Raw genomic sequence first — 22,322 nt, 5'->3', positions numbered from 1 at the left:
AATGATACAGAAATAAGTGTGTGTGTGTGTTTTTTTTTTTTTTTGTAATATTCGACTGGGCCGAATAACATTTTTTTTGAGGTATTCAACATTTGTTGTGTTTGAAAATAAGGGGAAACTTTGCCATTACCTCACTTTTGGCTAGGGGCGAAATTTTTTGGACGATGGAATATTTTGGAAAAAATTTTATGCCTGTTAACCATGATAAAATCACAATAAATTTTGTCTATGAAAAACATACATATAAGTTATTGTGAATGATAAATTCATGGTAGAATTAATGCAGAGATGGATATTATTGGTTGAAATGACTTTACCTTCTTAATTTTACCATGGGCTGGATTTTTTGTTCTAAAAAAACATAAAATGAAACAAGTAAAAAGGCAGCTAAGTTCGGCCGGGCCGAATAATACGCTCAACCATTTGGAAGAAACTTGAAAAATTGCAATAAATTCCGAAAAATGTCCTTTAAATGGAGACCTTTATACGGAGGGCTATAAGAAGGCGTGGACCTGCACACATTTTTAGGCATAGGCTGTAGTACCCATTACAATTTAGGCATAGGTTGTAGTACCCATTACAAACTTGGAATACGAAATTTGAAACAATTCCGGTGAATAATGCCACTAAAAACATCAAAATACCGAATATCGGGTGGTACCGTTATATGAGGGCTATACGAAAACGTGGACCTGCATACGAAATTTTTTGTCATAGGCTGTACTACCCATTACAAACTTCGGATACGAAATTTGAAACAATTCCGGCTAATAATGTCACTAAAATCATCAAAATACCGAATATCGGGAGGTAACGTTATATGTCGGATATACGAAAACGTGGAACTGCATACGAAAGTTTTAGACATAGCCTATACTACCCGTTACGAACTTACGAACACGAAATTTGAAACATTTCCGGTAAATAATGTCGCTAAAATCACCAAAATACCGAACATCAGGAGGCTATACGAAAACGTGGACATGCATACGAAAACTTTAGGCATAGCCTGTACTACCCCGTTACAAAGTTCGAAAACGAAACTTGAAACAATTCGAGTAAATAATGTCATTAAAATTATAAAAATGCCAAATAAAGGGAGATACCGTTATATGGTGGCTATACGAAAACGTGAACCTGCATACGAAAGTTTTAAGAATAGGCTGAAGAACACATTGCAAACTTCGAATGTGAAATTTGAAACAATTCCGGCGAATATTGTCGCTAAAAACATCAAAATACCGAATATTTGGAGGTAACGTTATATGGGGGGCTATATGAAGACGTGGGCTGACATGGCCCATTTATGAACTTAACCTGCCTACTGGCAAAATACACCTGTGTGCAAAATGTTAGACTCCTATCTCAATTTGTTCCAAAGATAGGGTGATTACAACAGACATACGGGCAGACAGACTCATAGACAGACAAACGACAGACGGACGGACAGATCGCTAAATCGTCTCAGAATTTTACGCTGACCCAGAATATATATACTTTCTAGGGTCTATCATGAATATATCGAGAAGTTACAAACGGAATGACAAAGCTAATATAACCTCCATAGAATGGTGGGGGCATGGTACAATAAAAAGGTAAGGTAGAGCTACCAGCTGATTACAATTTGTTTCTAAGTGTGCCCGACTTCTGCCAATTTTGTGTATGAATTTATTGTTGTGAAAAAAGAAAACATCTACTAAAAAGAATACATCTAATAAGTCATGCAATTGTGAATTAATAGCGTCAAAACATCAACAATAAGGTCCCTTTAATCACAAAATTGTCTTTCAATCACAATATTTCGCTTTGCTTCCAGACCTGTCATGATCGATATTATCGATAAAAATATAATTCACAATAACTTTACCAATGCCTAAGGCTAGGTTCACATGGTCCTTAATAGATTTTTTAAAGTAATCATCATGGTAGAAGAATACAGGTAGATGCATTAAAGCTTGGGAACATTGATATGTCAAAAATGTTTGTATCTGTCTCCTTATTCGACACCAATCCGAGGTTGTTATAATTTGCATTTTTTTCACAATTTTTGCAAATTTGGATAATTTTTCATTCAACAATTTCAATTCCAAAATTGATTTGAAAGTTCATTGCCCCAGCAGCTGATGCGACTACCTGTATTCTTCTACCATGTTTGTTTCCATACCTGAAATTATCGATATTATCGATAAAAATATAATTTACAATAACTTTACCAATGCCTAAGGCTTGGTTTACATGGGCCTTAGTAGATTTTTTTAGTAGTAATCATGGTAGAAGAATACAAATTGATGTATCAACGCTTGGGAAAATTGTCATTTTAATTTTTTTGTAAAAAATAAGTAGATTTTTATATTTTTTCTTATACGAAGCCAATCGGGGGTTATTATGATTTTACAAATTTCAATAATTTTTCCATGAAATTTTTCAATTCGAAAATTGCTTTGACATTTCATTGTCCCAGCAGACGTGTCGATGCAACTACCTATTCTTCTATCATGTGAATTAATAGCGTAATAGCATCAACAAAAATGTATGAGTTGGTTTCAATCACAATAGTTGGGTTTTCTTGCATGCCTGCCATAATCGATATTATCGATAAAAATATAATTGACAATAACCTTGATGATACCTAAGGCTAAGTTTACATGGGCCTAAATAGATTTTTTAAGTAGTAATCACGGTAGAAGAATACAGGTTGATGCATAAACGCTTGGGAACATTGATGTGCCAAAATTTTTAAAATGTTTCTTTTTCACAAAAATAAGTAGATTTTTATATTTTTTCTTATACGAAGCCAATCGGAGGTTATTATAATATGCATTTTTAAAAGATTTCACAAATTTCAATAATTTTTCATTGAAAATTTTCAATTCGAAAATTGGTTTGACAGTTCATTGTCCCTGTATTCGTCTACCATGCCAAAATGCATGCAATTGTGAATTAATAGCGTAATAACATCAACAAAACGCTATGAGGTTGTTTCAGTCACAATAGTTCACTTTGCTTGCATAAATACCATGATCGATATCATCGATAATAAATCGATAGAAAAAAAACAATAGTCTTGTCTATGCCTAATGCTAGGTTTACATGGGCCTCAACATATTTTTCACCTCCGATAATAACATTTCCTCATAGCCAGGCACCTTTTCAATTAAAAATCTATATTCCCCTGTTTTCCATTCTCCACTTCTTCCCTATTTCCCTAGCCAAAAAAATGTTGAATACCTTTTAGCATACCAAAATCACAGTTCGGTTATTAATTTTGTGGTGGCTAATGATGCCGGTGATTGAGAGCCTTGTCCAGCATAACAATTTCTTCGCCACTGTCATCAGGATCTATGCCAATACCCGAATGGATATCCTCTTCCTCCTCATCATCATCGGAATGGATGATACGTTTTGTGTCATCATCGTCATCATCAAAATAGGGTTTAATGGTCATACCCTCTGGAAAACGGATGGAAGAGACAATTAAAATTATACACCAAAGAAAAATATCCTCTCTTACTCTTAATGGGCGATCTAAACAGCTCCGTTTCCCCATCATCACCATCATCTTCGAAAAGTTCTTTACCCTTTTGTGGCAGCAGAGAGAAATTGTAATAAGGCTTATCGGTACGTCGGCGTCGGGCCAATAAACACTGGGTACAAAGAATGCACATAACCACAGCCGTAATGATGACCAAACTGGCCAGCAGGATAAACACAAATCTTGGCATACCCATGACATGTTCGTTACGGGTCAAACGGAAGACCACATTTTTCACCTCTTTATTCGCAGAGATGACATCAACCAGGCGCACCGTTTCCATATAACGTGGCGCCTCCACCTTCAGGGTTATCTCTCCCAAGGGGACATTTTTCAAAATATAACTACCCATGCTATCGGTGAAATTCTTTACGAAATATTTCACAATTGGCTTAATCACCGACACCTTGGCATGTTTTATGGGATGATTGGACATGTCCAGCACAAAACCTGATATCATTGTAGTGTCCAAATCATTTCCCAATCTACCCAAGGGCTGGATTTCACTGTGACCCACAATTAAGGTGTAGGGATTTAGTTTTATGATACCCAAATTGTTAATTTTTCCATGTTTCACCTCGGCCTTAACCACTTGCGATTCATAGTTGGGAGCACTCACTTCCAGGGCATAAAGACCCTCGGGCAATATCAATTGGAAGTGGGCTGCATTTCGACTAACATTATACACCGGTTGATGTTCAATTATGCGAATAAAAGCCTCCCTTAGAGGCTGATCCTCGCGATTATGTACAAAACCTGCCGCTCCCGTATCGACCAAATGCAAGAAATTCTTTAGTTTTTCAATATTTTTACGCCACACCGAAGTGATGTCCTTCTGCACGGGCATACTACAGCATGATAAGCCCAGTGTGAACATGGGTATATTATACATTTTATAGAATAAATTCGTCAGACGTTCGGTAATGTCATGGCGCAGGGTGTGGGTCGATGTGGCGGCACATTGCAGGGGAGAATAATTGAATTCGGTATTTTCAATATTGTGGGCAAATTTCTCATAGATTTGTTCGCCCTTGGGATAGCTGAAAAGAAAGGGAGAAAAGCAAATTTGAATTGAGGTTATCTTGAATTTGAGGTTATTAAAAAAAACTTACTATAATTCTGAGGAGCCTGTACTGAAGGTAAGCATTAAATCAAATCTTTGATTTTCCAAAAATGTCAGGAGAAGATCTCTTCTTTTTTCCGATTCAGGACTTAAAATGCGTTCTCCCAACTCATTGCCAATGACAGGATCACAAATGGTATTGCTGGAAAATAAATGAAAGAGAGTGAATAAAACATATTATGGCACATGTAAACATTAGCTGTTAAAGCTTTCTGTTTTAAGAAAAGAGGTTCTATCCAGTGTTTGGTTTTCCTATAGGAAATACTCTTTAACAGCTGATGGTTACTTTTTCCAAAAATTAACAGCTGATGGTTATTTTTTCCAAAAATTAACAGCTGATGGTTACTTTTCCCAAAAATTAACAGTTGATGGTTACTTTTTCCAAAAATTAACAGCTGTTAGTTACTTTTCCCAAAAATTAACAGCTGATGGTTATTTTTTCCAAAAATTAACAGCTGATGGATATTTATTCTTTAAAAAAGACATATCATTTTTTTTTGACTGGCTTAAGTCATCATCTGGGTTCTTCGGGAAAAAAGAAAGCAGCGTAGTATCAAAAAATCGAAGTAAAACAACTTAAACCCCCTTTGTTCCACTACGAATAAACCAGCTGGTGGTTTAAGCCAGTCAAAAAAGCTTTTTATGATTTTAGATTAAGATTTTTTAACGAAGCGTAGGAACAAAGCATCTTAAATAAGAAAAGTGTCTTCACCATCAACTGACGAATATCTTTCCCATGGGAACATGTTATCCTCAACAGCTGACGATATCTTTTCCCACAGAGAGTTGGCATCACCAACAACTGATAATACTTTTTCCATGGAAATATGGCATTACCATCAGCTCCTTGCCTTCTAGAATCTTCCAGTTTGATTTGCCGTTGATGTAATTGAAAATCTTCTTAGCAGCTGATTTCTTATCTTGGCAAGACAAACAGCTGACGATTCTTTTCCGTAGGAACATAGCATCATAAATAATTGACGATAAATTTTCCCAGAAAAATGTGACATAAAAACAGTTGACGATTTCTTTTCCCGTTGGAACATAGTATCACGAATAAGAAAAGTGTCTTCACCATCAACAGACGAATATTTTTTTTCTTAGGAACATGGTATCATCAACAGCTGACGATTTCTTTTACCACAAAGAATTGGCATCACCAACACCTGACAATACTTTTTCCATGGAAAAGTGGCATTGCCATCAGCTGACAAGGTGATCGTCTGAATCTTTTAGTTTGAACTGCAGTTGATTTAATTGAAAAGCTCCCTTTTAGCTGATTTCTTACCGAAAGAGAAATTTTCTCCTCATTATATGGGGCTCAGTTTGCTTTGAGACAGGTCGCATTCATTTTTTTAATTATATTTTTACAAAAAAGCCAGCACCACCAATGACTGACACTTACTTCTTTCAAGGAAAAGTGGCATGACAAAAGTCTGACGATTCTTTTCCCATAGAAAATTTTTGTCGTCAATAGCTGACTATAAATTTTCCCCGAGAAATGTGACATCATCAACAGCTGCCGATAACTTTTACCATGGGGACATGCTTTCATTTGTCTACAGCTATATCTTTCTACAAAAAAGGCCGCATTACCAATAGTTGACAATTTATTCTTCAATGGAAAAGTGTAACACCTGACGATTATTTTTCCATAAAAAATTGTCATCGCCAATAGCTGACTATATATTTTCCCAGAGAAATGTGGCATCATCATCAGCTGCCGATGACTTTTTCCATGGGAACATGGCATCACCAACAGCTGAAGATTACACCCGACAATTCTTTTCACATAAAAAATGTCACCATCAATAGCTGACGATTGCTTTTCACATGTGAACATGGTATCACCAACAGCTGAAGGTTACATTAATTTTCCCGTTCAAACATGACATCACACACAGCTGGCGATTACTTTTCTCGTGGGACCATGACAATAAATTATTCATGGTGATTATAAATTATTCATGGTAGAAGAATTCAGGTAGTCGCATCGACACAGCTGCCGGGACAATGAATTGTCAAACCAATTTTAGAATTGAAAATTTTAAATAAAAAAATATTCAAATTCGTTAAAATTTTTGAAAACACATTTTTGACATATCAATTTTGCGTTGATGCATCTACCTGTATTCTTCTACAATGAAATTATTTCTCTCGCTGAAAAGTGACATCGCCATTAGCTGACGATTACTTTACCCATTGGGAACATGGCATCCACATCAATTGATGATTTCTTTTCCCTTTGGATCATGGCTATGGGTTATATATTATTTCTCCCACTGAAAAGTGGTATCACTATCGGCTGGCGATTACTTTTCCCGTTGGGAATATGGCATCAATAGCAATTGATGATTTCTTTTCCCTTTGGAACATGGCAATAGGTTATAAATTATTTCTCCCACTGAAAAGTGGCATCACCATCAGCTGACGATTACTTTTTGCATAGAAAAATGACTTCATCACCAACTGACGATTACTTTTCCCTTTGGAACATGGTATCATACACAGCTGGCCATTACTTTTCTCGTGGGAACATGACATCAACATCAATTGACGATTACTTTTCACTTTGGAACATGGCATCATACACATTGGAACTTGGTAATAATTTATAAATTATTTCTCCCACTGAAAAGATGCATCACTATCAGCTGACGATTACTTTTCTCATAGACGATTACTTTTCGAATAGAGAAATACCTTCACCATCAACTGATGATTATTTTTTCCCATTGGGAACATGACATCAAAATCAATTGACGATTACTTTTCTCTTTGAAACATGGTATTATACACATCTGGCGATTACTTTTCCTGTGGAAACATGGCAATACGTTATAAATTATTTCTCCTACTAAAATATGGCATCATCATCAGCTGACGATTACTTTTACTCTCACCATGAACTGACGATTATTTTCCCTATGGGAACATGGCATCACCATCAGCTGACGATCATCTAGAATATTCCAGATTCCTTTCAAAACTTACTTATTATTGTATAGCTTAAAGACGGCATCGAAATTTTCCGTTATGGGCAGGAAATATAAAACACTGGTCTGCAACAGCTTCAAAATCAAGGGTTCGCGCAATTTATAACCCTCAATGACGTGACGAATTAAATTCATCGAAATTTCACGACCCAGTGGTGAGGCCGAATCGAAAAAGGAACTCATTATTAGAATTTTGTATTTACTTTCTTCGGGAGCACCGATCTGCAAAAAAGAGGTTCAATTAATATGCTTCGTGGCGGAATGATTTCGAAATGTGAAACCTTACATCAGCTGTTAGCTTTATGGAATTATAATAGAATCCAAATTCCGATTCAGCATAACCAAAGGTGGCAATTTGTCCGTTGCGGGCCTCAAATTCGGCCAGGGTGGCTCTCAGTTCGGCATTGGAATGATAACGGGTGTGGACAACATTCTCAATGATGCGATAATCATTGGCCGAGGCCCAATGTTGGGGATCGTCACGCATTAGGGTTATGTCCAAATGGATCTGGCCCTTGGCCGGCACCTCCACCAGCTCACGTTGGGGGGAGAAGCTACAAATAAGAGAAAAAGAAAAAGTTTTTTAAAAAAATGTATCGAATTAAAAAAATCCCACCCATACTTACCCATCCGCCAATATGGTAACATTGTGTACCCCTGGCAATGCCAATTTTACATAATCTCCATACACACCACTGTAGGTGGCATGCTTGGCATCATCCAACATTATGGCAGCCCCTGCAACAGGGTGACCAATTGAACTTCTTATGGAGCCCCGTATGCCATTGTGTATCTGCTCGATGAACAGCAGCAGGGGTTCTCGATTATCTTGCCAGAATTTTGGTAACTCCTCGCCCATGGGGAATTTGTCGCAACCCAATTCCAATGTCAATTCCATAACTCCAGCCTTAATGTAATTCCAATCCTGCATACCGCCGGTGACACTATACCATTGGGCGCCATTTGTGATGCCGCCAGGGAAATGTTCATTCTTGAAGAGAGGACAAGGGTTGCCCAAATGCATTGTGGGATGGGCATCGGCATACAATTTGGCCAAATGTTGGAACAAGGCATTATCTTCTGTGGGATTCAGTTTATGGGCCCCATTGGCCATGCGCAACCTTGTCATGGGATCATTGAAATCATTTTCATTGTCATCAAATGGATAATTTGCCACCAAGGAGCCACCATGCAAATTGGCCGACAACACAAAGGGTATAGACAAGGTCCAATTCATCACAGCGGCCACTTCGGGTTCCGTTATTTTGTTATACTTATCCGTTCCGTACTGATCGGGGAAATTACGATTTAAATCCACATTATGGGCATTGGCACGACCCAAAGCACTTGATTTATCACCTTCTTTGGACATCTCATAGCCATCCGGATTCATGGAGTACAGAAAATGCATGCGAGTGGTGTTGACCATTTTTGTTATGCGATTATCGAAATTATAACGTTCACAAATGTATTTCGTGAGCAGGAGCAGCATTTCCTTGCCCACCACTTCATTGCCATGCATATTGGCAACATACTTGAATTCTGGTACTCCGGGCACATGTTGTCCCGGAGTGGCAAAAATTTCCATAACCCATAGATCACGATTTTGGACGGATTTACCAATGGAATACAGTCTTGTTATGGACGGATATGAATCGGCTATGTCACGTAGGAATCTGCAGAAGGAAAGTGAGATATATTAATGGGACAAATAGAATGGGTAAAACGCTTGATTGGCAACACTGACCATTCACAATGACTACGAAATGAAATTACAAATTTAAGGTAACTATCAAATTTTTATCATTTCTCTGGTATTTTTGAGGCTATACCAACAAAATTTGATATGAAATGAAAGAGGAGATTCCACTCTATACAATTCTTTTTGTTTTATTAAGAAAGAAATAATATTTTTAAAGTTATGGGCTCAAGAAATGATAACAGAAAAAATCCTATAAAAATTACATTGGAATCCCTAGTATACTTTTCCAGATATCTCTGGTAGTTGGTCGGCTACAAGTACAAAATGGGAAATAGAACTTCAGAGGGGATGTCCCCTTTTTAATCTAGGTGGATATTACAAAGTTAAACATATTACATTAATTATTATTAACCCAAGAAAAAGATTACAAAAGAAATCGAAAAATTATTTATTTTTGGGCATTGGATAATTTTTTACTATAACTCTGGTATTTGGCCAGCTATGTTCTAAAAATTTTACATTGATCTAAAGAGGTCTTCCTTTCTTATAGTGAAAGATTATACTCAAATTGTCCCATTACGAAAGAAGTTATGGCCTCTAGAAAACAATTACCGAAAAAAAATTGCTAATTTTCAATTTTGTCATTGATGTATAATTGGCCAGATATCTCCGGTATTTGTGCAGCTATATCAACCAAATTTGACAATTTTTAAGAAAATAGGTCTCTCTCCATTATAATTCATTTATTTTATGAGAAAAAACAATTGTGGTAAAAGTTATGGGCTCTCGAATATAGCTTCTGAGAAAAACCGAAAAAATGTAAATTTTCAGTAATTGTTAACATTGTAGAATATCTCTCGTATTTTCTTAGCTATGACGACTTTTACAACACCAAATTAAAGAGGAGATGAGATTCTTTCCGAAAATGTCAAATGCAATTGAGATAAAACCATAATATCTAATGTTATGGCCTCAAGAAACCTATTACTGAGAAAAATCAAGAAATTATAATTTTACGGCACTGGTATTATTTTTACAATAACTTGAGTATTCTTACGGTTACCTTAATGATATTTGGTCTTATTCTAAGGAGAAGACTTCCCTTGTTCTACATCATTTCAATTTGTCCGGCTAGATCTATTATTTCCAGAGTTACGACCTCTAGATGATGATTGCACAAAAAAAAACCTAAACAAATAACATTTAAGACACCTGCTGAATTTTTGTCATATCTCAGGTATTTGGTAAGATAAATTAACAAAAATTGACATCAACTTAAAGTGGACCATGCTTTTTAAGATATTAATTAGTTTTTTTGGGTTAAGTCTATTATTTTAAAACTTAGAACCTGTAGATTGTGATTACTAAAAAATCTTAAAAATTTTCAAAGCCAAGGTATTTTTAAATTTGGACATAACTCGAATATTTGACCAGGTAGATCAACAAAGTTGCAGAGCTATTAAAAGTGGAGATTTTGCCTTTTTAAAATCGGGAAATATTTTAAAAATAAACTCTCCATTGCCAAAGTTATGACCCCTAAAAACTGTTGACTAAAAAAATGCAAAAAATTGTAAGTTTAAAGCACATCCTTATTTCATACAATATCTCTGGTATTTGATGATCTACATACTCTAAATTTATCATTAACTGAAGGAAAATATATCATTCTTTCAATATTACTTTATTTTGTAAGGATATCTTCATTACTTCATAAGTTATGCATTCAGTAGAACGATTACGGAAAAAATTCGAAAGACTTTTCATTTTTGTGCTCTTGTAAATTTTGCAGATATCTCGGGTATTTGGTAAGTTACATCAATTCAATTTCGGCTTCATTTAAACAGGAGATGTCCCTTATTTAGAATCAATTTAATTTGTTGCAATAACCCCATTACTTCTAAAGTTATGACCCTTCAAAAATTTGTTCTCGAAAAATCTTAAAACTTTTTAATTGTTGTTAATTTTTCATTTGTTACGATATCTCTGGTATTTATTTTGCTACATCAACATAAGTTGTCCTCAAATTAGAGACAACATGCTCTTCTCTTAAAATAATTTTTTTGACCAAGTTTAACATATTTCTTGCAAAAATATGGCCACTTGAATGTTGTTACTTAACTTAACCTCAAAACCTTTGAACTTGACATACCTATTCTTTTTTTTACAATATCTCTGAGATTTGTTTAGTTATATGTGACATATTTGACATTAATTGAGAGAAAACATTATCTTCTTCCAAAATCAGAAAATTTAATTCATGGAGATCGAATAAATTTAAAAGTTATGACCTCTATAAAAATACCTCCCAGTATTTTAAACAAATTGCAATAATTTCTAAAGGCAAACTTGTTGTGTGGCCAGTTACCTTGATAAAGAGAAAATTTCCCCACCGTGTGAGTACAGCTAATTATTACAAATTGCCTTAAGGTGGCCTAGCCACACATCAAATTGTGATTGCTTCATAATAACTTATTTTAAAGTAGTGTTCATACTAACTTTTCCATGGCAGTAAAATTGTGATGTTCAAATTTGGTTGGCGTTAAAAAGCCGCCATTTTTCTCAATATTTTCCGCATTATCGGCACGAATAACTTTCAGCTTGCGAAAATCACCTAAAATGATGACAGAAAAAGAAAATAAAAAAATCGATGATGATTGATGATAGAAAGGAAAATTAAAACGTAAAAGAAAATAGCTTTGATTCCTTGGTTTTTGCCCCTCAACTCCAACCACAGTTTTAGTCTTTCGAACCCATAACATAAAATAGATATAGAAACAGGTGAGAGCAGATAATAGTGAGTGCATATGCAGTGCATTGAACATAAAATAGATGAAATGAGTGATGGATGCAATAAAAAACTTATAAATAAGTATATGAACACCTTCCTCTATTCCGTCCATAAAACACAGTTTAGACTAGGCTTACTTTGCAGTTTTTTTTTGCTAAATAAATTTTATTTATTAGCTTTATTTAGATTTAGTATACATTTACATCAAATCGTTTTAGAGAATAAAATATTAAAATTATTTACGTTTACATTTAGGCATATACATATATATGTAGGTATGTGATATATCTTGTTAGTTTAGACTACAATTTCATAAAATAGTTTTGGGATAAAATTATGTAAATATATTTCTTTATATTTTCTCTGTTCTATAAATGATATTAAGTATTTAAAATTTCATAGGATTAAATAACAAGATTTTAAATCTATAGATTAAAAAAAATCATTAAATATTATTTATTGTGAATATGTAAATATGTTTTTTTTTTAAATGTGTTAAAAAAATTACGAAAAAAATAAATAAAAATATCTTGATACAATAATGAAAATTTGTATAAATTAAAGCTATAATCTTCTATTTTCAAAATTATTTTAAATCATAAAAATACTTTAATTATTTCAAAAGTTATGGCCTCTGTAACATGTTACGAAAAATATGGCAAAATTTGACAATTTTGGGTAATTGTGATTTTTTGGCGGTAATTCAGACATTTCACCAGCTACATCCACATAATTGCACCGGCTCAAAGCGAAGACTTTAGTCCTTCGATAAAAATTAAGTTCACTAAAATACAACGATTCCTTCAAAAGATATGGCCAGCAGAAATCGATGACGGAATATATAGCAAAAATTTGAAAGTTTTGAGTAACGTACATTTTTGGCGATATCTCGTTTAGTTAGTCAGCAACTTCAACAAGTTTTTGTGAGTCAATTGATCAAGTATTGCTCTTTGAAGAATGTACTTACTTATACAGTTGCGCCGCATACTTTTAAAGTTACAGGCTTTGGAATGTGATTACTAAAAATATTACCAAACATTTTAATTTTGGGTTATTTCATACTTTATGCAATATCTCTGGAATTTATTGAGATATGTCAGCTTAAATTTGCGTTTAAAAAAAGATCAGGATGTGTTCTTTCCTATTTATTTTATTTTACGGCGCTACGCCGTTAATCTAAAAAGTTATGGGCTCTGGAGCGTGATTACGTAAAATATCCCAAAATATGAACATTTTAGGTTATGTTGTATTTTGTGTAGTATCTTAGCAATTTCATTAAACACATAAATAAAACTTTATCCTCTTGAAGATTAGACCTCTCCCTTTTAAATGCATATTATTTTAAGGGGATATTCCCATTTTTCGTAAAGTTACGGCCCCTAGAACATAATTACAAAAAATATGATCAACTTGGTAAAACTCAGAGATTTATATAAATTTTCCCATATCTCTCATAATTCGAGAGCTACATCAACAAAACTTAGTGAATTGAATGATTGTACTTTGCTCAATTATAAAAACGTAATTTTTAGGTTATACGCCGATCACAAAAGAAGTTATGGCCTGTGGAATGTGATTGCGGAAAACAATGCAAAAAATTGGCAATTGTGTGTCATTTGGTATTTTTTCCATATCTCCATAAGTTATTGGACTATATCAATATAACTTTGTAAATTTAAGGACTAGGCGATGTCCTTCCATATGCAATTTGTTTAAAGACGATATCCCGAATACTTTATAAGTTATTGCCTTTGGAAGAATGGTACTGAAAAAAAATTTTTAAATTATTTTTTTAAGCATTTTGTAAGTTGCTCAAATAAATCGAATGTTTGTCGAACTATATAAACAAAAGATTGAGATTTGGGAGATCATCATTCTTTCTTAGATTCAATTTGTTTTATTTCAACATATTACGCCGACTAATTGCAAAGTTATGGCCTCTGGAATGTGATTACCAAAATAAACCCCTAAGAGCGGGAAATTTGGGTAATATTGTATACTGTTCGATATCTACAAAATTTTATTATTTACTTTAACTAAACTTTATCAATATTAAGACAATATATTGTTCCTGACAAAATATGCAATTTTATATCTATACGCCGTCTATTTAAAAAGATATGGCCTCTGGAATTTAACAGCAGAACAAATTACTAAACACCGAAAAACTCTGACACTTGCGTTTATTTCCCAATATCTCTCGTAGTAGATTGGCTACACCAACGAACCTTCACAGGATCGTATATTAGTCAGTGCTCTTTCTAAAATAAGTGAATTTATTTTAAAACGGCTATTATTTAAAAAGTTATGCCCTCTGGAGTATCGATGCGGAAAGAAGAGCTATGTGCTGTAAAATGCTAACGCTTGTTTAGGTTGTCCCATATCTCTGGTAGTTAATTAGCTACAGTAACAAATCTTTGCTAGTTTGAAGCTAAGTCTTTGCTCTTTCAAAAGCATGTCGTTTCATTTTAATACGCCGATTTTTGAAAAAGTCATGGGCTCTGGAATGTTTGTGCAGATAAAATACTGTAGAATGAAAATTTCTGACGCTTGTTTTTATTTTCCAATATCTCCGGTAGTTAATTAGCTATACCAATGAATCTTTGCAAGTTTGAAGCTCAGTCTTTGCTCTTTCAGAAGCATGCCTTTTCATTTTGAGACCCCGATTTCTGAAATAGTTATGGCCTCTGGAATGTGTATGCAGATAAAATGCTCTACAGTGAAAAATTCTGACACTTCTTTTCATGTTCCAATATTTCTGGCATTTAATTAGCTACACTAATGAAACTTTGCAGGTTTGAAGATCAGTTGCCGCTCTTTCAATAGATTGTATTTTTATTTTAAGACGCCGTTACATAAAATAGTTATGGCCTCTGGAATATGAATGCAGATAAAATGCTCAATAGTGAAAAATTCTGAAGCTTGATTTCATTTTCCAATATCTCAGATAGTTAATTAGCTACACTAATGAAACTTTGCAGGTTTGAAGATCAGTCAATGTTCTTTAAAAAAATAAGATATTTTGTTTAAAATTGGCGATTATTTAAAAAGTTATGGCATCTGGAGTGTGAATGCAGAAAAAATATCTCACATAGCAAAATTCGAATACCTGTTGAGATTTTCCTCTATATCTCTAGAAGTTGATTAGTGACATCTACCAAAATTTGTGAATTTGCTAAAGAGTCGTTGTTTTTTCCGAAAAGTGTATTTTAAATTTTCAACGCCGTTAACTATAAATGTTGTGGCCTCTGGAATGTGTTAACGCAAAAACTACTCAATCTTGCATAATTTTGGCACATGTGTAGATATGGCGATATCTCTGGTATTTGGTTAGCTACAAAGATGAAACTTGGTGAGATGTTGGAACACTTTTTTCTCTTTCCTAAGCAATTTTTTCTTGTCAATACAATAATTATTTCAAAAGTTATGGCCACGAGTATAGCTTTACAAAAAAGAAATCTAAAATTATTGAAAATTTGATGGTTGCATTATTTTTTAGATGTCTCTGAAATTTTTCTAGATATATTTACTAAACTTTGGAAAATGGAAGATGAAATGTTGGCCTTTAAAAATTAATTTATTTTATATTGATATTATATTTTTTTTTCCAAAAATTGTTGTCTTCGAAAAACAAATCCCAAAAATTTCTAAAAAATAAAATTGAAAAAATTGTGCAATTTTTTTTTAAATTCTGATTTAACACATTCCATATTCAACAATACTTGGCACCACTTTAACCTCATAAATTAAATTACATATTTTCGATGCAATATTTTAATCAATGTGCAACAGCTGTTATAATTGACAACAAGTGCAAAAACAGGCGCATACACACATGAAACTGCTGGAATAAATGCTTTTCCATTATCATCATCATTAACAAAACAAACATCAACCCCAACACTGGCATGCATCGTCGTCGTCGTCCTCTGCGAGTGATTGACATTTGCAGTGTATGCCAGCCAGCCAGCTAGCACCAGCAGACAGACAGACAGACCCACAACCAGCCACCACCAGTATGTACTTATTCCACAACAGAATTGCCTAATTCACTGCTTCACATTGGAATTAAACCTGATTCGGAATTAAATGGCTATGTGAAGGCATCTGGTTTTTGGTTTAATTTCGATTTTTGGACAAATCAAAGTAGGTCAACTTTCATGGGATGTTTGGTGCATTTGTAGAAGGGGATTGACTTATGAATGTCGTTTTAATGCTTCATTTAAGGCGGTTGTCCAAAAATAGAGTGGTTTGCAGCTCACGGGTTTGATCTCTCTCTCTCTCTCTGTTTTTGGAGTATGACAAGGTAATCAGTTCCTTGATGCAGTAAAAATATGTAGGAGAGATTGATTGCAAGAGAGAGAGAGAGAGAGAGACGAAATGCAACATAACCGTTATGGGCTTTCATAAACAAAGTCATACTCCGTTTACATTCCCTTTGACAAGTAAAGCTATTGGGCCACATGTTGATTTGCTTCCTTTGTTAGATAATTACGTGATTTTTTTTTTATTAAATTCAGTTTCTTATTGGGAAACTTGAGGAAGGAATATTTTCATGTTTACTATTGCCATGTTTAGACAGCAAATTATTAAGTATTTAATTTCTCATGAACTTTTCCTATATTTTCGGTATTTGTCCATATGATTTGCCACATTTTTTTGAGAATCAGAAGTAGGGATTGTGAAACTAATCATTTCAATATGAAAATCTCATTTATTTAATTAGAAAAAATTTTAAGCGAAAAATGAGCTGCATAAAAACACATTTGAGCATTTATATACAAATACCGATATCTCAAAGATTTCATGAGTTATATCAAGAAAATCTTTGCAATTCAAAAAAAAAAAAAAATTCTTGGCTTTCCCAATCAAAAAATTTAATTAAAATATTTTACTGTTACCCAAAGTTATGGACCATGGAAAGTTATTACAAAACAGTTTGGAAATTGGTGTATTTTGAGTGATATCTCTATAACTATTGAACGTACATCAAATAAACTTTGTTTTAATTAAGATAAAACATTCTCATTCAAAATCATGCTATTTCATAAAAATCCACCGATTATTTCACAAAGTATGATCACACGAAAATGCTTACGCAAAAGTTGTTAAAAATTTCGAAATAAAGGTGCATGAAAATATTTCGCCTTTTCTCTGACATTAAAACGGCGATAACAATAAAGCTTTCCATCCATAGAGTATCTTCTTCCAATATCAAGTTATTTTATGAAAATACACCGAGTACTTCCAAAGTTATGGCTTCTAGAACTCAGTGACGCAAAAATACTATAAATTTGGAAAATTTAAGTATGTGAATATTTTTTCCTATAACTCTGGCATTTTGTCAGCTACAGCATACATTCTGTCTACCAATATAAACAGTAGATGTTGCTCCTTCAACAACAATTTATTTCATAGAAATACACCGAGTACTTCCAAAGTTATGGCTTCTAGAACTCTGTGACTCAAAAAATACTATAAATTTGGAAATTTTAAGTATGTGGACATTTTGTCCTATAACTCTGGTATTTTATCAGCTGCAGCGCAAAATTTGTTTACCAATATAAACAGTAGATGTTTCTCCTTCAATAACAATTTATTTCTTAGAAATACACTTAATACTTCCAAAGTTATAGCTTCTAGAACACCGTGACGCAAAAATACTATAAATTTGGGAAATTTAAGTATGTGAACATTTTTTCCTATAACTCTTGTATTTTGTCAGCTACAGCACAAAATTTTGTTTTCCAATATAAAGAGTAGATGCTGCTCCTTCAATAACAAATTATTTCATAGAAATATACCGAGTACTTCCAAAGTTGTGGCTCCTCGAATTTGGCGACACAAAAATACTATGGATGTTGGAAATCTAAATACGTGAATATTTTTTCCTATATCTCTGGTATGTTATCAGCTACAGCTTACGATTTGTTTACCAATTTAAAAAGTAGTTGTTGTTCCTTTAGAATCAAGTTATTTCATGAAAATATACCAAATACTTCTAAAATTATGGCCCCTAGAAATTGATGACTCAAAAAATACTATGAATTGGAAAATTAAGGTAAATGAACAATTTTCCCTATAACTCTGGAATTTTGTCAGTAATAGCATACAATTTGTTTCCCATTTAAAAGTAGACGTGGTTCATTTAATATAAAATTATTTCATGGAAATATACCAAGTACTTTTGAAGTTATAGGCCGTAGAAACTAGTAGCGGAAAAAATGTCACAAATAGGAAAATTGCGGTACATGTATACATTTCCCGATAACTCAGGTATTTTGTCAACTACAACCACAAAACTTGTTGGCAACTTAAAAGATTAAATTGTCTTCTATCAAAATCTAATTACTTTATTAAAAAATGCCGGTTACTTCGGTAGTTATGACCTTTAGAATGTGGTTACCCAAAAAATGCAGAAATTTGGCTAATTAGGCTACCTGAGTATTTTTTGCAATATTTCTGGTATTTGGTAAGCAATAATAGCAAAATTTTATATCATTTGAAAAAAAAAAGGTGATTTTCCTTCAATAACCGAATACTTTATTTAATTACACCGGCTATCTTTGAAGTTATCAACACTAGAAAACAAATACCCAAGTAATATTGAAAAGTCGTCAATTGAGGTATGTTTCTTATTTCCTCCAAATTTTTGTTATATTTCTCAGCAGCACCAACAAAATCTGTTACTATGTCAAGGACTGAAATATTTCCTTTCCAAATCGGGTTATTTTATGTAGATACGACAATTAAATTGTATGTTATGGCCCTTGGGACTTGGTTACCGAAAAATTTTTAAATATGAAAATTATGACACATTCGAATAACTTTAGTTATATATCCGATATTTTGTGAGATAGAGTAACAAATATGGATACGGATTTACAGAAAACATATTCTTCATTCATTAGATTGCTATTTTATCGCCATATCCCCTGTACTTCCCTAGTTATGGCCTCCTTTAATTGATGACGCAAAAAGTTGGAAGAACTCTTAAAATTGAGGGTCTTGATTGTTTCTTCGATATCTTTGGCATCGTACTAGCTTTGACAGGAAACTTTGGCATTATTTGAATGTTTAGAGTTTCCTTTTTAATAATTTGATCAATTTTATTAAGATTGTGTGCATTTTTACAAATTTATGGACTGTTACACACGGTTACGAGAAAAAAATTTCAATGCCAATAATTTTGGGTCATATGAATATTTCTGCTATATCTCTGTTATGAGGGTTTTGAATATTACCTCTAATACTCTCATAATAAATACTTTATTTTATAACTTCACTCTATGTTTCGAAAAGTTATGGCCTCCCGAACTTAATTGCCCAAAATTTTTTTTCAAATGGCCGTAGTTAAGTATTTATTTAATTTGTAGATATCTCTGGTATTTTGTGTCGTACATTAATAAAACGGGATAAAAATGAAATTTGAATGCTTTACTCTGAAAACTATGAAAAATTTTGTAATTACAACGGTTACTTTAAAAGTTATGGTCCGGCGAATAAGGTTACCGAAAAAATGAAGTTGACATTTTCTGCTTTAATGGTATGTTTACATTAGAGATTTTTGCGGGTTAACTCACTTTATGGTGGTTTATTTGTCGTATATCCAATAAAATTGATAATTAAAAGCTGATGGTTTTACTTAATCCTGTAAACTGTAAACGTGCTATAAAAATCGATTTATTTTTATATTAATAAAAAGAGGCTTTTTAGAGGTTATGTTACCCAAAATGTTGCCAAACATTGCCAGATTGTTGGATGACTAGATCAGATGGTTTAATGAATGGTGGATTTATGACCCATTTAATTTAAAATAATTCGAGTTCATAAAATAATAAATTTTCATAACGCAAAGTGCTTGGCCACACATCAATTTTCTTTAAGAGCCAATTTACCATCATGCCATGTCGCACACAAAAATTTAGGGTGCATTTTCCTCAAAACCCCTTAGAAAACGGTGATATTTAGGGAGTCCCATGCATGTGATGTGTGGTCAGTTAGCTTTATGGAATTTTAATCAACTATAAAAATATAATTTTTTGCATTAAAAAAAACAAAACAACTTAAAATAAAACACAAATATACCAATGTGAATAAAAATTACATGTAATTTTTAGGTTTGTTTTTTTTACAAATACAAATGAACAATAATTATAATTTTAAATTTTATTATAATATTATTTAATATGGTATGCATATGATAGGAATTTACGTTTGTTTTATAATTATGTGCGTAGGATCTTTTAGTTATTATTACAGACAATTTATTTGATTATTTTTTTTGTGCTTTTGTTTGCTATACAATTATTTAAGCCGTAGATTTGAAATTAATCCATAATTATAAATAAAAAACAAAAAAAAAAATACAATATTTTACAAAACAGCAGGAAAATAAAACAACATACGATAATAACAAATGCAAACAATATAGCCAATCTTGTAAAGGGAAATAAAATAACACGGAGGGAATGTGTTGAATATAATGCTTATATTGCCACAAATGTTCAGTTTCTTAAAATGCCTTGGCCACGTTATTGATTAGTTTCTTTAAATTCATATTTTTTTTACATTATCCACGAAAAAATGCTAAAAAATATAAAATATAGAAACCAACTAGATGTGTTGCCAGCCACCCTTAAGAAAATGATGGCAATCATATGAACATAGCATAAGACAAAGACAACTAGTCTCCCGACTAGTTTCCACTTTCATCAAACAGTTGTTTTTAAAGGTATGAGTTAGTGTGAGAGAGAGAGGGAGAGGGATAGTAGGTATGTTTCTCTCTTCTTCTTTCCGTTATAGAATACTCTATGATAGTAAATGCAATAGTAGTGTTGTAGAGAGTAACAAGTGTTGCAGTGAGTGAGTGATAAATAGGTGAGAATACAATGCATGTGCCATGTGGGTTCACAGGGTGTGATAGAGCATACAGTGTTGGAAATGAGGTAAATTAGTAAAATGTAAAAAATGCTTTAGGGGGGTTCAGTAGTGTTAATTTGTATACTAATCTTGGTTATGAATTGATTTATTGAAGGATTTTTGACTATTAAAAAGGTTTTGTTTCCTTTTTTGATTAAAAGATAATATGTGAAGCCTTAAAGATCTCGCTTAAAGCTCGTAGCATAATAGCATGAAGGGCTCACTCCAGAAAACTTTTGAAAATGCTACGACGTTTCAATAGTTTTTAATTTTTTGACTCCTTTTAAACTTTAAAAAAAAGTTTAAATAGTCAAATTCTTAAAAACACCAAAAAATATTATTCAGCCGATGAATATCATCATGTGATATCATAGAGCACTTCTTCTAAATACTACATTAAATAATTAAAAAATGATAAAAATTCTTTTCAGATCCAGATATTTTATAAAAATCCAGTTCTATCTTATAGTACGTTTACGTTGTAGAGGATTTAGAAAACCCAGTCGGTTTAAATTGTCAATTCCATTGAATATACCTCAAATAAATCTTGATAAACAAGGTTAACCCTGAAAAAACTTCTAACGTAAACATGCTTTTACAATATCAAAACGATACACCGACTAAGGTATAAAACCCGAAAATCATTACAAAAAAAATACAGAAACTCTATATTTGAGAATTATTTTAATTCTGCCGAGATTTTCCAAGCAATTAAGATAAAATTTGGCAGCATCTTAAAGATTAGCTTTCGATCTTCATTACGCAAAAATTATTGAAACTTTTAATTTTAGGTTATTTTACTTGCTTCCGAATATCTCGGGCACTATTCAAGCGACATCAAACAAAACTTGGCAGCATCTTAAGGTGTAAACTTTTTTCTTTAAAAACACTTTATTTTATAAAGATACCTCAGCTACTTTCCATGTTATGACCTCTAAAAGGAGGTTATGGAAAAATTATTGAATCTTCCCAATTGAGATAATCCTTTCATTTTTCAAATATCTCAGTTATTTCGTTGGTGACCTTTACAAACCGATATAATAGTTTATACATCTCATTTCCTACTTTCAAAATCAAGTTATTTCATAAAAATATACCGATTATTAAAAAAGTTATACCCAATTGAAAGAAACGCGCAAAACATACCAAAAATGTAAAGAAATAAAGATGTTGCCTAATTTTTCTGATATCTCCGGCCTTTTGTTAAACAACACCTAAGAAACTTATAGGAAATTTAAAGATGACATTTTCTTCCTTCC

At 33.0% G+C, this 22,322-nt stretch overlaps 1 protein-coding gene across 2 annotated transcripts in view; it reads right to left on the bottom strand.

Moving 5' to 3' along the window:
• Positions 1-1,924: 1,924 nt before the first annotated feature.
• LOC101900836 (carboxypeptidase D) overlaps positions 1,925-22,322 on the bottom strand; it is a 75,237-nt gene continuing 54,839 nt past the window's right edge. For both annotated transcript variants that reach the window (XM_059124377.1, XM_059124378.1), the window contains exons 5-11: positions 11,850-11,964; positions 8,278-9,327; positions 7,938-8,205; positions 7,650-7,873; positions 4,645-4,797; positions 3,512-4,572; positions 1,925-3,450 (exon numbers count right to left, since the gene is read on the bottom strand). In XM_059124377.1, coding sequence (XP_058980360.1) covers positions 3,275-3,450; positions 3,512-4,572; positions 4,645-4,797; positions 7,650-7,873; positions 7,938-8,205; positions 8,278-9,327; positions 11,850-11,964 — 3,047 coding nt within the window. In that variant the 3' untranslated portion in view covers positions 1,925-3,274. The remainder of the gene's footprint in view (positions 3,451-3,511; positions 4,573-4,644; positions 4,798-7,649; positions 7,874-7,937; positions 8,206-8,277; positions 9,328-11,849; positions 11,965-22,322) is intronic.

This window comes from Musca domestica, unplaced genomic scaffold, assembly GCF_030504385.1.
Source record: "Musca domestica strain aabys unplaced genomic scaffold, Musca_domestica.polishedcontigs.V.1.1 286, whole genome shotgun sequence".
Lineage (NCBI taxonomy): Eukaryota > Metazoa > Arthropoda > Insecta > Diptera > Muscidae > Musca > Musca domestica.
The sequence above is the reverse complement of the archived record's forward strand: the minus strand, read 5'-3'. Positions and strand labels throughout refer to the sequence as shown.